Source organism: Neomonachus schauinslandi, chromosome 2 (genome assembly GCF_002201575.2).
Source record: "Neomonachus schauinslandi chromosome 2, ASM220157v2, whole genome shotgun sequence".
NCBI classification, from domain to species: Eukaryota; Metazoa; Chordata; class Mammalia; order Carnivora; family Phocidae; genus Neomonachus; species Neomonachus schauinslandi.
Window position 1 is genome coordinate 146,918,225 of NC_058404.1, and position 18,833 is coordinate 146,937,057.

The 18,833-nt window shown below is 38.2% G+C and overlaps 1 protein-coding gene across 1 annotated transcript in view; it reads right to left on the reverse strand.

Moving 5' to 3' along the window:
• SLC4A4 (solute carrier family 4 member 4) overlaps positions 1-18,833 on the reverse strand; it is a 346,412-nt gene that overhangs the window by 143,217 nt on the left and 184,362 nt on the right. The window contains exon 7 of the mRNA XM_021702448.1: positions 9,946-10,022. Within this exon, the coding sequence (XP_021558123.1) occupies positions 9,946-10,022 (77 nt within the window). The remainder of the gene's footprint in view (positions 1-9,945; positions 10,023-18,833) is intronic.

Below are 18,833 nucleotides of genomic sequence, written 5' to 3' on the forward strand. Positions count from 1 at the left end.
AAAAAAAAAAAAAAAAAAAAAGAATTCCTCATATCAGTGAGGTCATATGATACATGTCTTTCTCTGATTGACTTATTTTGCTCAGCATAATACCCTCCAGTTCCATCCACGTCATCGCAAATGGCCAAGATGTCCATCGACATTCCAATTTATTTCCCCCACCTCTTACCTTTTTCTCCAAAGAGAAGTATTTTATTCGGCTAAAACTCTTATTTTCTGTTATTGATGTTCTCTCCAGTGGAAAGATGCTTCTAGAGTCCCTCATTTCTCTGTGATTGATGGTTCTGGCCCACACAGTTATCTTGTCTTTCACTGGACTGCTGTACTTTAGTGTCAGTACCAACAGTTTATTCGGTCTCTCCAGCTAGTTAGAAACTCACAATCTAAGATCATATATTATACTTTTTATTCTATCAGCCTTCTCTCATTGACCTCCACCAACACCACTTAGGGTCTGGGCACACAACAAACTACTGGTTGAGTCTTTTAATCACTGTGGCAGCAGAAACGTCTGGTCACCATAAGACCCTTAAGAATTTGTTTACATTGTAGTAATTCTGATGATTAGCCTATTCAGCATGATGTGTGCCTCACGGACAGACTGAAGGGCAATAACTATCAATTTGACACCTGAGCCTTGGGACCTAAAAAAGACCCTAATCCAAACAGGCAGCATCCCTGTACTCATTAAGAGGATAGGCTGCAGGGCCAGGATGCAGCTCTACCACTTAGCTGCTATTTAACTTTGGGGAAATTACTTAATCTCTTTGTGCCTCAAGTTTGCCAATATGTAAAACGGGGTTGATCGTACCAACACCAAAGCATTAGTGTAAGTAAGTGTCTAACTATATTAGTTGTTGTTAATTATTGTTAATTATTCTTCATAGAGGGATAGACTCAATATAGCAGGTGGAGCCCTGAATCAACAACAGTGCAGCTACTTTTGAAGTTCAAAATGATTACAATGGCTACCTATACAATGACTCAGTTACTTTCTCACCTCTCGCATGTGGATGCACAGAACACTGATTAGGCAATAATGCCAGTTTGGTATAATTAACTACTGTCTTTCAGATTGTAGGAAAAAATCACTGCTGCTCTTTTTTTTTTTTTTTAAAGATTTTATTTATTTATTTGAGAGAGAGAGAAAGCACAAGAGGGGGGAGGGTCAGAGGGAGAAGCAGACTCCCTGCTAAGCACGGAGCCCAATGTGGGGCTTGATCCTGGGACTCCAGGATCATGACCTGAGCCGGAGGCAGTTGCTTAACCAACTGAGCCACCCAGGCGCCCCTGCTGCTCTTTTAACACATGGAGGTAGAGAGGAAAGAAAGGATGGTTGTTTTCATTTCAGTTCAGCTCTAGGGAGTGAACCCAGACCACTGGTGGTAACACATGGAGAAATCAGGAAGCTCTGCTGGTGACTGATAAGGTCATGAGATTCTGTGGAGGCAAATCCATCAACTAGCCACTGGATCAATCAGACAAGTGAGCTGGAAACAGTGGGGAGCCCTTCTCTTTCTGAAGAAGAGCAAGAAATACTTCCTCCCATGAAATGGCCTCTTTGTAAATCTACTCTGCAGCCATTCCCTGTCAAAGGGGAAATAAAGAAACACAAAATCTGCAAATACTCCCCAACATGTAAAGAATGGTTCGATGATCTCTTTATCAGTTATCCCAGATGACAACACTCCTTCAAAGTTCCTAATAAAGCACTTCCACATAAGGTATGAACTTCTCATTTAAATAACTTTATAGTCTGGATGTAAGTTCACTTAAAATTCTCACAGGGGTGGGGAGTCAGGGAGAGGAAGGAGATGCAGAGCCAAGCTGCAAAAGTGTTGAACAGTGCTTCAAAAAGAATACTTGTCCAACTCTTCTTGCAATTTTCCTTTCTGTTCCAAATGCTGACCACCAAGAAGGGCTCTTGAGATGAAGCCATTCTTGGTTGCCAAGGAAATTCCCACAAAGCCTGAAGGATTTCTTTGAGAGCTGGGGACAGCAACACCTTTCAGCAGAAACAATAAGAAACATACAGGTGGCTGAGTCTACTGTCACTGTACTTTTCACCTCTTTACCTCAGAAGACAGGAGGATTAGCCAGCTCAGAGATCCAATCAGACTGGGAGAATAAACCCAGTTTTAGCCTCAATATTTTAAGCTTCTGAAAAAAGCCCCCAAAGTGATCTGGGAGGCAGATGCTAGTGACTGAGATTCTTTTCACTTTAGCAACATGAGTCGCTAAGCTTTTACTGGAGTGAATCATAAAGAAGAAACTCAAATCTAATTGGCATATAGTATCCCAGCAGTGGAGGAGGATTTATTAAAGTGTTTAAAAAATCTAGGACACAAATTGGTATAATCTTTTGGAAAGGTAATTGGCAATACACAGTGAGCCAGCAATTCCACTTATAAAAATTTCTCCTCCAGAAATAAATACTCACTAAAGAATGCAAAAAAAAAAAAAAAAATACAGTAAGGATTTTTCTTAAAACCTTGATTGGTAATTGCAAAGAAATGAAAATAAAAATATCTATAAGAGAACATCATTTAAATAAAATAGGATTCTTGTGGACTACAGCCTTTAAAAAGAATAAGGTAGATGTCTGTGGCATTGTTAGGTTTTAAAAAATCCAGCTGCAGAACAATATGACCCTATTTGTATTTTATATAAGTAAGTATATAAGTTTTTAGGCATAGAAAAAATCTAGAGGACCCTCCATCAAACTGCTAATAGTGGTTATTTTTAGGGTGAGGATTTGTGAACTTTCACTTTCTATTTTATTCATATTTGCTTTGTTTGAATTTTTACAGCAATTTTGTATGCTTTGTAAATCAGAAAAAAACTAAAGTTTAAAAAAACATACAGATAATAACATGTCACTATAGCAGGTTAAGAATGACTCCATGTATATATTTACAACTATTAGAAAGGTTTTTTAACTAGGCCCTTAGGGTGTTCATCATAAGGTATTGCTGTTTTCTGGTTGTGTAACAATTTGTTGCTTCCAAGGGAAAAAAAGTTGTTTATCTTTTTAATGAAGTCATGGTCAGAAGTAGGCAACATGTGACATGAGAGTAGACACCCATCAGAGATAATTGTTGATGGCATTCTATGACTCTCTTAATATATTCTAAGAATATTCATGGTTTTGGAATACAGTAGAATGCTACGTATTGAAAAGAGGAAAAAAGTACCATCAAATATAAAACATGCCAGTTAATTATTTAAGACATAAAACCTGCCATCCCTTTCATTATATGCCCAATACAGGAATGTCCTGCAGTTGTCCTGAGTTCAATTCTTTCACAGGTACAGGTAAGAGTGTGGCTCAGGACCCCCAATCGGCTGCTCTGTTCTGTTCCTACACACCAGTGCTCCTTTCTGAACAGTAAAAACTAAGATGCTTGTCACTGTTCCTCAGAGAGACCTCCAGTGAAGGTTACATGAGTCATGGGTTTTACCCAGGTGATGTGCCTGACGTCAGCCAGCGGTAACAACAACAGGAGAACCGGAGGTAGAGAAGCAATCACTCAAAAGCTCAGATTCACCACTCTTGGTGGCCTATGTCCAGTTCTGGTGCATTAAAATATTTTAATATTTTATTAATATTCATAATTTAATCTAATTAATAGGAAACTTTTTCTTTCTTAAAATACTTTGTGAAACAGAAGAACTTCCCTTACTGACAGAAATAAGATCTTGATGTCTATGGTAAATATATTAAGAAACTGGCTATTGGGTCTTTAGGGCTATCAGTTTAATGCACTGTGGTGCTCATCCAATGGTCAATTATAGGAACACCCGATGATCCAGAACACTGGCAAATTCCTCTATCCTATTACCCAGGATCTTCAGTGATCTTTTAAAAATGTAAATCAGTACATACAACTCTCCAGGTAAAACTCCAAAAACAGTGTCTCACTGCACTTAGAATAAAAATGAAAAGGTACCCCTGTGTAACTTCTCTGGTCTCATCTACTACTTTGCTCCAGCCACTCTGGACTTGTTTTTTCTTCTTCCCATTTCTTGGATACACCACATTCATTCCTGTTTCAAGGTTTTACTATTGCTTTTTGCTTAGTATAGAAGCCTCTTCCCCCATAGCTTCTCCTTTCTGGCTAACCCTCCTACCTAAAACAGCTTTTCTGTACCTCTTCACGTTACCCTGCTATATCTTCAAGATAGTATTTGTGATTGTGTGAAATTACTCTATTCATTTGTTTACTTGTTTTTATTGTTTATTGCCTACCTGTCCTCAAAAGCATGGGAGTTTATGAGTCAAAAAATTTATGTCTCATTCATCTCTGGAATCCTACCTACCTCTGAGAACACTTTCTAGCACAGAATATACTTTTTGAATGAGTGAATGAGTTCAAATCACAGCAGCACACAGTTATGGGGTGATTTAAAAGTTCAAATTTGTTGCAGCCTCACAGTGACTTAAAATCATAGTTCTAAGTTTCACAAAAAAACTCCTCTTTTCTTTGCCTGAAAATACAAGATAGAGCTTAGTTTACTTCAGACAGGTTAATCTGCTTCATTTTCAAGCTGACACAGAACCTGTTTTTCACTGAATGTTAGTCTTTGATTCAAATAAACAGCTTTCATGAAAGTATATAGCATTATGAAAATGGGAAAATCCAACCCCCCCAATATTAAGTGGGACACAGGTTCATGAAATCAGTATGTCAGCACTTCTCAAACATACTAATAACCACTGTTAATTGAGAGAGCATCAGGTGGGAGAAGGAAGCTATGTAAAGTCAAATTTCTCATAGAAAAGGAAAAGATGATAACAAATACCAGTTTTGTTAATTATCTAAGTGGCAAGCTAATGCCCTTTGAAAGAGACTCCAAAGATAATCATTGCAGGGACTACACCAGGTCCCATCAAGGACACATGGCTGAAGAAACGCTGTAGCCACTGAGCCACAGGGAAGCTCACTGCAGCCACCCAAACCATAGTGACTAATGACATCTAAGGATGTAACCACCTCCTCACAACATGCCTTTGTTCTCAGATTTTCACAGATGTGATTCCATTTGGAGTCCTCCCAACACCACAGTGTTTCAATGGTCCCTAAAAATGTGCTAGAGACAAGTATTAAAACCTCAGAAAATATGAGCCTTTCTTAGCCACTGCATCTTCCCTGAGGAGGGAACCGCGACCACCCAGTGCTCGGTGTGAATTAGAGGGCTTTCTGGCTGGGCTGTGAAAAAGAAAAGGAGGTGCTATTGTATTTTTCTGTCACTGTGAGTATGAAGCTAAGCTTCCCTTAGCTATTAACGCTAAGGGAAGTTTTATGTGAGCCTTAGGAAGGAAATCTTCAGAACTATGAAGAAATCATCTCAGCTGAATTTAGTTGACTCAGTCCTATATTACTTATGTGTAAGAAAAGGATTAGGAGTTGTTCAATCACAAAATGTTTCTTTCTAGATTTCATTTTAAGGCAGTCATGGCTTAGCAATTTCAAACTTATACATGGTTTTAATGGTTTCATCCTCTTACTGTCTGACAAAATATTTAAATCCAGGTCGATTTCTGCAAAAAAAAACAAAAAAAAACCCCAAAAAACCTAGGACTTCAAAAACAGAAACCAAGACAGGCAAGTACATTGGGAGATAACAGGCAATAGTTAGTGCTAAAAATGATTATAACACATTTTAGAAATTAAGCTTCGGCCAAATTCTACCAGTAGACCTATTGATAGGTTCTCAGATAAGCTAGAAGTGATAACCAGATAAGAAGTTACAAGGTTATGTGAGCAGTGTCTCCCTGAGAATCTGCAAGGTATTTCTACATCATCTACTGCATTCACTGTAGTCTACGGACTGCCATTTCACTGAAGGTTGATCATGTAATTGTGAGATGTTATTGCATTTTACTGATAACCTGAAAAAAAGCCAAGCCCTTTTAAAGTCATTGTACCACTTAGCATAGTACTTCTACCAGAGCTAAAGTTAAGAAGTAAAATGAGAAAAGATTTGCTCATCCTCACAGCTGATTCCATACTCAGATGCAAATCAGAACTAAGTTACGGCATTTGACAAGCACCCACTGCACTTGTAAGTTTTTTTAAAAAACAAAAAAGGAATAAAAGGAGATAGAAAAACAAATCAATCTAAGGTAAATGCGGAAGGTAACTGGATAGTGAAGAAAAAACTCTTCCATAGCAACAAAATAGAAGAGATTATTTATGTAGATTTACAAGTAGATGAGCTCCAGATGTTTTTTTTTTTTTATCTCCTTCTCCCCAGGTGCTTTTCTGCTTAATAAATATAACATCCAAGTTGGAATATTGTTGAGGCATTGAATCACCTAAATTTTGGCTATGCTCTTCTGCTGTTAACTATTTTGAGCTATTTCTCAATAAGGCAGCCGCTACTGAAATCATAAGTACATAGGCTTGGCAGAGCCAGAGAGAAAAAGTGCAGTCCACAGATTTGTTTCTTCTGTTTTCCCAAAACAGAATCTCATAAAAAATATGCCCTCAAATTTTGTCACTATGTTGCTGTCAAAGAAATTCTGCTCTTCTTCCTAACTCTGAACATTAAACCCGTAGTTCTTGCGCTACAGGGAAGTTATATAGCTCCAGGAAGGGGAGAGGCACCATTACAACTGTTCCAATTGTAGCCAGGCAGAATCATCAGTCAATCAGAAACTTCAGTTCCAGTCGGATGGAAGTTTTTGGGGCCAACTTGGAAAAGCATACAGAACAAGTTTGACTTTACTGCCAAAATCATTTCCAGGATATTGGCTAATTAATTATAAAAGCTTTTTCAAAACAAATTTGAGCTTGGCAACCTTTTTTTCCTACCCAAACAGAGAAAAAAAAAAAGGTTAAAAAATAAAAGCCTGAGTTTATGGAGGGGGGGGGGGTTGCCATAGCTTCATCTTCTTTACAAACCCATTTTCTTCTCACCCTAAAATGATCCAGAAGCTTTTGTATTTGAAGTTACTAAAATAGTAAGTACAGAAACTGAAAAATATTAGTTTGAATTCCTAATTTGCCTTTGGTTGTAGATGAGATCATGGGTCAGTTCCAAACTTCTCTTCATACTCTTTGGTGGGAAGCAAAGAATGGACTTTCTTCCTCTTTGTGGGATGAAGAGCTCATTGGATTAACTGCAGTTACTGTAATAGATACAATGTAGATGGACAGTTGCTCTTAAAATGATATATTGTGTTTTGTCAAAAACACACAATAGGGATGCCTGGGTGGCTCAGTGGGTTAAGCAGTTAAGCGTCTGACTCTTGGTAGCAGCTCAGGTCATGATCTCAGGGTCCTGGGATGGAGCCCTGCCTGGGGCTCCGTGCTCAGTGTCCAGTATGCTTGTCCCCTTCCCTCTGCTCCTCCCCCTGCTCACACACTCAGTTTCTCTCTCTCTCTGAAATAAACAAATAAAGTCTTTTTTTTAAAAAATGATACATTCATCAGCCTTCACTTCCTGGCTTTGAAAACAAAAAGGACAAAAACTTCTGATTTAAATCTTCCTGGTTTCACTTAACATGAACCTCGACGAATATGAGATGTTCATGATAGGCATCAAAGATTCTTGTTTCAAGTACTGCAATCACACAGGTTTTACAGCTAAATCAACACCCCCGAACCATTATGTTCCAACATATTTCATCTAACACTGGAATCAAAAGCTTATGTAATATGCATCTTAAGCCATCAAATTTCCTCTGCATATGCCCAGATCTGAAGACACTCAAGAAGGTAAGAAATTTCTCTTAGCCAGCATTTACCAACTGCTTATTGGCCAATTCCTGGCAAGAAAACTGTCAGTAATAAAAGAAGCTTTTTTTTTTTCCAAAAAAAAAGTCTGTCAACCAGATATTCCTAACTCTGCCTTATTCTGTATCAAGTGCACTGCCTTATTCAGTATCAAGACCCCTGGCAAACCACAGAAACAGAACCTTAGTGGTAAATATTGAATGGAGCCAAAATGGGCCAAATAATTTTGAGGGCAACTCTAAACAAGTTCTCATTTACTGAGTTTTCTCTTTGCTGCTACAGCTATGTAGCTCCCAATGTATCCAATATTTAAATGATCTTCTGCTCACTTCAAGGGGGAGGCAAATACAAGGGAGGAGAGCTATCCATATTAGCATATGAAGGGGAGCAGCTCTAGGAATCAAGGATCAATCTCAATGTAACAGGGAGGTAACTCAGCCTGACCAAAGCCAAGAGAGTTCCTCTTCTGAGGAACACAAATTAAAATAAGAAGGACAACACTAGATTTCAGAGAATCTTGAAAGTCAGGTAGGGAAATCTGAACTTAACTTGATGGGAAGCCATTATAAACCTTTGATCCAGGAGAGAAATATGAGGGCAATAATATGAAAAACATATTACTGAAAACAAAACAAAACAAAACAAAAGAACATATTATTGAAATAGGAGAAAACAGAGACAAGGGATTAGTTCCAAAGCTTTTCTAGCAATCCAGTATGAGATGATGAAGGCCTGAATCAGGTGCTGCTGGTGAAGGGGAAGAAGAAAAAATCCAAAAGCCACTTCACCTGAAAATATAAATTCACCTTTCCTGTACCTTTCAGAATTCAGCAAGGCCTCTAAACCTCTGTCATTACTCTAAGAGCTGTCCAGGAAAGAGGCACATCATCAAAAGTCTCCATTGCCTTCGAATATATAATTCAGATTTCTTTATTCAGGTGGAATTTTCACCCAATTAGTCCAAAATAACTTGTTTTGTTTTTTAATATAAAGCGCAAAATTATACCTACTCACCATTTTTATGTCCACCCAACTGGGAAAAATGGCCCAAATTCTACCATATTCTTTTTAAAAGAAAGTAAATCAAGGGGCACCTGAGTGGCTCAGTCGGTTAAGCATCTGCCTTTGGCTCAGGTCATGATCCCAGGGCCTTGCTCAGCGGGGAGCCACCTTCCCCCCCCCCCCCCCCCCGCTTCGTGCGTGTGCTCTCTCTCTCCCTCAAATAAAATCTTTTTTAAAAAAGTAAGTAAATCAAGATTCAAAACCTAATCGCTCTTCATGTCAAATAGGCTACTTACTATGTTTTAATAGACAAACCTATACACAGCTAACAAGACAATCATTACCTTTGCCTGACGTATCCCCCAAAAGTTAACCATAGCCAGCATTTTTTAAAGATTTTATTTATTTAGTTGACAGAGAGAGAGATAGTGAGAGCAGGAACACAAGCAGGGGGAGTGGGAGAGCGAGAAGCAGGCTTCCTGCCGAGCAGGGAGCCCGATGTGGGACTCGATCCCAGGACCCTGGGATCATGACCTGAGCCGAAGGCAGACGCTTAACGACTGAGCCACCCAGGCACCCCCATAGCCAGCATTTTTTAAACCTTTATACTTTACCAATGCACTTTTTCCTAAATTATCTCTTTTAACCCCCACAATAACCCTGTGGTACGGATTATTATTACTATTTTAAAACTGAGATGGGGCACCTGGATGGCTCAGTTATTAAGCGTCTGCCTTCGGCTCAGGTCATGATCCCAGGGTCCTGGGATCGAGCCCCGCATCGGGCTCCCTCCTCAGTGGGGAGCCTGCTTCTCCCTCTCCCACCCCCCCTGCTTGTGTCCCCTCTCTCGCTGTCTCTCTCTCTCTGTCAAATAAATAAATAAAATCTTTAAAAAAAAAAAAAAACTGAGATAACTATAGCTCCAAGACTTCAGTTGCCCAAGAGAATACATCTGTAAGGGTTGGAGTCAAGACTAATTCTTATCTTCGAACTTCAAATCCCTTGACATAGTGCTTTCCCTTCCCTCAGAGAACATGCGCAAAAAAAAAAAAAAAAAAAAAAAAAAAAAAAAAAAAAAAGAACCCATCTACACATATCAGTTCCTTTTAAGTTAGGGAACCATCATCTCTAATCTTATTCCAGCATCTTCTAGACACATATTTAGTCTTAGGTTTCAAAGTAGTAAGATTTCTTTGCTTACCTGGTCCTTCTCCGGTTTATCAGAAATGTCATTCAGACTGGAGGAAGTCAGATTCCTATGGGTCATGGCTGGGCTACCTGAAAAAAACAAAAGTGAATTAAAGACTTCAAACACAAGACTTTGGCTGCACACTTCATAAACACTTACAGATGATGATGAGAATGGCAATATGCTTTAGTTCCACTGGGATCCTCCTGAAGAGTCTTCCAGAGTACAGCTTGGAGCACAAAGATGGTTAAGCTAAAAGTATGTAAAATCGCAAATAGCATGTTTAAATCTTACCAATTTCAAGATGAGTTAAACTTTAGAAGAAACATCTAAAACTATATGCATAAAAGTAAATTTACTCCTCGTTTGGCTTGCTTTTTGTCATTGCCCTTCATACACATCCTAATCTACTTGGTATCCTTTCCTTTTCCTACCCCCTTCAGAGACGGCCTCTTTCCTCATGTCAGCAGAAATGGCCCCAGACTACAGGCCTGGACCTCCTCTTTCCAGGCCTCTGCAGTCCTTCCTGGGGCACCACTCCCTCTGATCAACCACAAAACCCATCTGTGTTCCCTTTTCCAGCTGACACTTTATTTTTTATTTTTTTTTTTAAAGATTTATTTATTTATTTATTTGAGAGAAAGAATGAGAGAGAGAGCATGAGAGGGGTGAGGGTCAGAGGGAGAAGCAGACTCCCCGCCGAGCAGGAAGCCCGATGCGGGACTTGATCCCGGGACTCCAGGATCGTAACCTGAGCCGAAGGCAGTCGCTCAACCGACTGAGCCACCCAGGCGCCCTCCAGCTGACACTTTAACTAAGAAGATTTCTCCGTGGTGGGCATCTGATCCACAATCCCCATTCTTTGCCTCAAAGTAGTGCTACCATAGGCCCCCTACTTCTTGCAACCCCATTTGCCAGACTCATATAAGCATAACCCTTATTTCCCCTCAACATGCCAATCTTTGTATTCACATTAAGGAATGGGTTTCATCACGAGCACTTCATGGGAACCAAGCTCCCTGGCAATACAGTGGCTGTAGGTCAAGTCTACTGGCAATCCAATGACTTTAGACACCAATATACAAGAAAAGAGAGGAGGGACATCTAGAAGAGTGATAGCCCATCTTCAAGTAGACTATGTTAATCAAAAGAATAACATTCTGTTCATTCTGCAGCTGGACCTGCAGTTGGACTTGAAATTTCTAAGCTTACTAAGCAAAAGAGTAACTTTTCAAAGCCAGGGTGTTTGACCCAGCCCCTGCAGGGTGCTGAGTAATGCATTCATCATTAATCCTCAATGATCTGACTCAGGCTGGTCTTCACACCAAAAGGACAAGGGTTGAAAAACAAGCACCAAAGTTTGAACATAGCTTCACATTTGCTTCCAAATTATTTTTTAGATTATAGACTTTACTTCCTTCAGATAGAAACCTCAACACATAATTTTACCGCAGACTAAAATCTACTCCTAATAATTTAATGTCTAAGTAAAAGCAGTTCTTTAAAGAATATAATTGTCTTTAACTACTAAATCAGAAAAATCATAATTTTCTTGAGCTGGCAAGACAGGGTATTTTCCACTCTGCTGCATTTCATTGAGTAAGCATGGCCTAGATCTCTTAAATCCTTTACCTGGTGGGACATTTTATTCTAGGAAAATTTGAGCACAGGGCATTTTTCAAAGGAAAGTTACATCTGAAAAACTGCTTTATGAGCAAAATTAAAAGAACCTTTTTGAAGGCCACATTTTCTTCTCTGAACTACACACCAGGTTTCCAGCGTATGCTCAAAACAAAAGACACCAGGTACAAATGTGAATGCTCCCAAACAATGCTGGGCTTGAAAGTAATAGGAAATGATGAGTAGCTATAATTTTGCACCTGACATTAAAAGCAAACGCAGTTATTTGGACTAGCTGGGTGAAAATTCTACCTGAATGACTGAGGAAATCTGAACTATATATTCCTAAAGCAATGAAGCCTTGGCAATCCTAATCCTAAATTAAAAGTAGCTTCTGTAAATTAATAGATAAGACTGATTTCTAATTATCAAATCAATTGATGTAAGTGGCAATACTGAAATAATCTGAAAGAAGTTTCATTAAGTGACTTAAATTTTCCGGGAAATACCCTAGATTCATTGATTTGCTTTGGAAACCATAAACACCGCAAAGGTGCATGTTAGCCCAAGCACTGTCCTACTGCTGCAAAATCTAAAGAGGTAGACGCCAAATGAATCAAGTTTTTATTACAATGGTAATCCTGACTGATGTCACAACTTTTCCAAGAAACCTCATATACTGCCTCATCATTTCTCTCATGATAGCATGGATGTATTTGTACCAGACAGGGGGTCCAAGGAAGGCACAGGTCCCAGGAAGATGCAGGAACCAGATGGGGAAAAGTAGGTCAATGTTAAGAAACAACCAAATCTACTGTCCCTCCTACTATTATCTGATTCTCATTAATAAAAGTAATCTGAACAGCTTCACTGCTGTTTAACTTTGTAACACGGTGGAAGAATCCAGAAGTCAATACTTCTAGGTAAACCCTAAGCAAGATGATAAACATGCTTCAGTGTTTTCCCCACCTCCTGCCCAGCAAACTCCCCACTCCTGAGTCCAAACACCTTAAACCAAAAACAAGTGCTTCCCAATGCAGTGGTCCCCAGAGTGTGGTGCCCAGACCAACAACATTGCCTTACCTGAACATTTATTAGAAATGCAACTCCTTGCAACTTACCCTAGACCCACTACAGTGGTCCCCCTTATCTGCTGTTTCAGTTACCCGAAGTCAACCGTGGTCCAGAAGCAGGTGATCCTCCTTCTGACAAATCATCAGAAAGTAAATAATAGCCTAAGACTACATTACAAGGCCTACGTCATTCACCTCACTTCATCTCATCACGTGGGCATTTTATAATCTCACATCATAAGAAGGGTGAGTACAGTACAATAAAATATTTTGAGAGACCATATTCACATAATTTTTATTATAGTACATTGTTATAATTGTTGTATTTTATTAGTTATTATTGTTAATCTCTTACTGAGCCTAATTTATAAATTAAACCTTATCATAAGTATGTGTGTATAGGAAAAATACAGTATATATAGGGTTAAGGCATCCACTGGGAATCTTGGAACATATATCCTGTGGATAAGGGGATCTGCTGTATAATCCAAACTCTGGGTTTGGGGCCCAGTAATGAGGTTTTAACAAACCTTTAAAGTAATTTTGAAGCATGCTAAAGTTTGAGAACCATTGCTCTAAATAAACCCGTTATCTTAAGAGGAGAGTGGGCCCCAGTCAGAATCTGAATTGAAAGAAACATATATAAACTGAAGTAGGCAGAGGGGTAGTTCTGATAAGCTTGTCCTCCTCTAAGCCACTACTCCAAACTACTGTTATCTCAAGATATCATTAAGTTAGCAACCTCATTACATAAACACACAGAAAGTGTCTCGCCTGGCTTTTCCTCTAAATCCTCTCCTACACAATCAAATAAATAAATAACTTTGGAAACTCATTATTTAATCAGCCTTTTCCAGAAACATATCACCCCAATCAAAGAAGACAAGGACAAGAGCCAAAAGAGATTACAAACCCGATTATATCCAGAATCAGAAATTTGTGCATGGCATTTTAGCAAACCCAGGAAGCGGTTATGCAACTGATCCCTAACAACGTTCTATTGTAGATATTTTGCACCTGACATTCAATAAGACACATTATCAGGATAAATCAGTGCTTTCTATTTACAGTTTGGGCCTATAATACAAAGTCATTATACTGCAGTCCTGAATGAGTAGGGCTAATGAGAGAAAATGTCAGCTTGTACCAAAAAAGTGAAATGCAACAGTACCCTAAAGTACCTTACTTCTTACACAGGCAGGGGTTCATTCAACTAGTCAACTACCACTAGTCAGCCCTTTCCATCAAAATCCAGGGCATACAAATGTCATATAAGTACTCTTGGTCCAAAGAAACTTTTTTTTTAAAGTTTGATTTCTACAAAAGAAGAAGAATCAGCCTCAGGTGCATAATCATAATTAATTTCCATATCACTGTTTTCTGGCCATAAGAAAAAGAAAGCTTTGGAGAATCACATTTTAGGCAGTTTCACACAATCAAGAACAATTTCATTTTGGAAGTACACACTTGGCAGGTACATACTGTCTTCTATAAAAATTAATTGAATTCTGTACTAAGTTTGAAAATCCTTGTCATTCTTTAGCACACATGTAGCAATTCATAAAGTCCTTTACAATTATATCTATTAGATACAATAAAAAGCAGTAAGGAGAACTATAGCATAGGAGGAGGAGGATATTTAAATGTGTACGCATTAGATAAAAATGTAAATATGTATGTAATACAATTAACACATAACCCCCCTCACCTCATACCTTTACAATGAAGTAATAGAGAATCTAAGAAAAAGCTAAAACAAAGATCCCCTTGGGTATGAAAAAAACTGGATATTTTATTCTTAATAATAATTAAATATTTTTAGCATGAAAAGTAACTGAGGTAACTTCCACATAACAGACATAAGGGAATCTGGGTGTCCATGTCAGAAAATTCAGAGGTATGGTCTGATTTGTACTCCTTGGGACCATAAAACTAATAATTTAGTATAGTTTTGGAAGAATGCATGCTAATGTGTTCTTCTCCCCCACTGTTGACATAACAACTCTACCAGAAATCATCTATATCTAAGATTAAGGGGCAACTAATCTTTTTAAGTACGAAGTACTTTAACTTACACTGTCTTACTTAAAGCTCATATAAGCACTTTGAAGTTAGTATGATTCCTATTACCACTTTACACATAAACAAAATTGAACCTCAAGGAGGTTAAGTTCATGGTCACACAGCAAGTGGTAAAACTATAATTTAAATCTGGATCTCTTAATACCAACCCAACTGCCTCTGAGAAAAAACTGGCCTCTCTATGTTATTTCCATAAATAAACACACAAACCTAACCATTTCTAACAAGGAGAAAATTTAATATACAACCACAAAGAATATATCCTATTTCCATGCCAATTTATGTGCAATATAATATCATTAAGAATATTCAAGGCAGAAAGGTTCTTGGTTGTCAATTTAGCTATTCCCAGAAATAAAGTATACATTTACTTTTTCATTTTCATAAAGAAAAAAAAGGGGGGGGGGAATGAACTTGCTACTCTGTTTGCCACTGTGATTAAACAGTAGCCCAAAACCACAGCTCTGTGACAAAGGAGAAAGGGTGCTAAAAGCAACAGCAATGTAATTATAAAAGCAATAATGCCACATCAAAAACTAATGATGTATTGTATAGTGACTAACATAACATAATAAAATTTTTAAAAATAATTTAAAAAATTGAAATCTTTAAAAAAAAAAAGCAATAATGCCACATGCTTCTGAATGTCCTACCTCATAATCATAGCCAAGTATTACTAAAATTCCACAATGTACATAAAGTCAACTCTCCATTATTTCCATATTGGTTTTCTACCATATTTCAAGTTACTCCAACTGCAATTTCTTCCCATTTCAACCACTAAAAACAGGAATATAAAGGGACAAGGAGAACAAATCAACTGGGATACTAGCAATGAGTTGGAGAAAGTCTAGAAAGAACAGCTAAAAATGAAGCCTGGATTTTGTCAGATCAGTTTCCTAGTCTTTTCTTTTTTAAGATTTTATTTATTTGTTGTTTGTTTGTATTTAGAGAAAACTCCAGCGGGCACGTAAGCAATGGGAGGGGCAGAGAGAGAGAGAGAGAATCTCAAACAGACTCCACACTGAGCACGGAGGCTGATGCAGGGCTTGATCTCATGACCCTGAGATTATGGCCTGAGCTAAAATCAAGATTCAGATGCTTAACTGACTGAGCCATCCAGGTGCCCCAGTTTCCTAGTCTTCCATGGCAACAAAATATCAAGAGCTGCCCCCACTAAAAATAATAATAACATAAACTGTCATTAAGACCTCCAATCCATTCTTACTTCCGACCTCCAGATAAAACACAGAAATATTTAAATTGTAAATATTAGATGAAGGAAAGTTAAAAATCTTACCAGAAGGAGCTCTTTGAAAGAATTTCATAACTAAGTGAATGTCAGTTTGGATATTTTTGCTTGTTTCATTTTTAATTGTTTTGTTTAGAAAATTTTTGTTGTTTGTTCATGCTTTAATATAATATAAACTCCAAGGGCCCAGAGTCAAAGCCTTAGGTGGGTCTTATTCACAGTTTTAGCCTCAGAGCTTGGCACTAAGTGGCACTTAATAAATATTTGTGAATGAATGGATAATAGCAACTGGGTATCATTTTACTTCCATTTGGGAGTTACTACTATAAACACTACTGTTCAAAGTCCATTTCCTATGAAGGGAGATGCTGTGTGCACACTTCAAGAGCCTTCAGGCTTGGAAAGCCTTGGAGTAAATAAGGAAGAAGTTTGTAGCTGGCCCAGAACTAACAGAGTGGAAAGACTCTGCCAAACTGGCTAACAGCCTGTCAGTCAGCGGTGGGAACAGATGTGAGAAGCAATAAAGGGGAAAAAAGAGAAACCCCCTGTGAAGGAAGGATCAGGAAGTGAAAATGGGAGGAGAAATAAGGGAGGGTGTCCAGACCTCAGTGAAAGGAAAAGAGTAGAGAAAAAATTGGGGGAGCTAAAATAACTCAAAGAATGTGGTTGGCTTGAAAAGTGAAACAAATTTAGAGGAAGGAAGAAGACATCAAAAGATCCAGATAACTAGCAAAGTATGTGACCAAAGTGCCAGCCAAAAGCTGAAGTCACCCCTAATGTATGGGACAAGGGTAATGGAAAAGACATCTTATGGAGAGACCGGAAGTGTCCAGAAGCCAAACCACAGCACAGCAAACTCCTATGCCAATAAACCCACACAAATGCTATTCTCATCTTTTAAAGATCATTCTCTTCTCTTCTGAGACCTCTGCTGTCCACCTGCCTCTTGATAATCTATCCGACCTCAATCTCTTTGATCCTATTCTCTGTTTTTGAATTTTCTGGCTACTCTGTGGGTTCTTCCCAAAACTCAATGTTGGGTCTTAGGCAGCTCAACGCCAAATATACAAGGTTCATCTCTTCTAATTCTTTTTAAATTTCAACCAGCAAAAGCAAAATGCTCTAATCACAGTGACTCCTGTGCTAATAATATTGCACTGGATATTTAATTTTTATTATGATCTAAAATAAGTAGTTAATTTTTTAAAAATTTCATTGTTTCTCTCTGAGCACACACACACACACATTAGAAAAAAAAAATCTCGGGCGCCTGGGTGGCTCAGATGGTTGAGCGTCTGCCTTCGGCTCAGGTCATGATCCCAGAGTCCTGGGATCGAGTCCCGCATCGGGCTCTCTGCTCCTTGGGAGCCTGCTTCTCCCTCTGCCTCTCTCTCTCTCTGTCTCTCATGAATAAATAAATAAAAATCTTTAAAAAAAAGAAAAAAAGAAAAAAAAATCTCTACTCAGCTAAGGAAACACTCTGAAACAAACAAGGACAGGGACACTTACTGAAGAGTAAAGTCCCCTAAAGTACTTCAAGGAATCTGCGGTTCTTGTGATTACATACAGTATTTGTGATTCTGTAATAGTTCTTTCTCTGTGCCTCACACACGCGCATGTGCAAACACATACAATATAACACTCCAAACAAAAAGTTATTCTGTCCAAAGCACATAGGTGGAAGTATATAAAATAATTTGTGACCTTATTTCATAAAACTAGAAACAGAAAAGAACAATACCATCAGCAAGCCTATGCTGGCTAGTAAAAGGATGAGTGCAAAAGACCAATAGCAGATTATGACAGAAGTAAACAAATATCTCACTGCCTTCATTCCAAATAGGCAATGACCCAAAGTGATTTTACTAAATGCCCCTAAGCCAGGTTAAGGAGGAATTTCAGTAGATTCCTGCAGCCACATCGTTCCAAGCACAAGCACCAGCGTCTGACTTCATAAGTGGGGTCTACTCTCTTGTATCTATGTAGACACCAGATCCAAGATATAGTAAAATCTTGCTATTCAGATTAATGGAGAGATTCTCTGAATTCATGAAGTGTCAAAATTTAAAATAATTTAAAACACCAAAAACTAATGATGTAATGTATGGTGATTAATATAACATAATAAAAAAAATAAAAAATAAAAATAATAATTTAAAAAGGCTACCAGTTCAACTTATAATATGATTCAGCAAATGAGTTTATCCTCTCTCTTCCTGGATACTTTTGAAATGATAGATTAAAAAGTATATATTTTTGAGGGAAATGTAAGGCCATATCAATTGAAAGAACACGTAGAAGACCAACAGACCAAAAGCTTTCCAGAAGTGCAGATAGAATATTAGGGCCTGATACTATTCACACCATGTAGAAATTGCAGTGTAGAGCATGTGCAGAGAGGCATGGAGTCAAAAAAGAAAAGATCTTCCCTGCAAAACTCTGAAGAAGCTCCATACTGGAAGATGCCAAGTATTATGGAGGCCCAAGTAAGATGCAGGCTAAAAGGGACGCATTTATGGAAAGTCTATGCACAGAAAGTTTAACACCACTCAGGCAGAACCTTCTTTAGCCAAAGCATTTACCAGAGGCTCTTTACTAAAGAGGTAGTCAGAAAAGACCAGGGCAACTGGTACAATTGTTTGTACCTTGGACCAAAGTCTTTTGAACTCTAGAATTTAGAGGGCCCTTCAGGACAACCATTCTTACTCTAAAACAAATCCTCTTTCTTAAATACAAATGGACAACTGAGGTAGCCCAAAACTAAAACAGACACCAAAAAAAAAAAAAAAAATCAAAAAAAGAAATATAATTTACAAAATTTAAAATAAAAATCCTTACTAGTTTACAGAGAGATTTGAGAAGATATTGCATCC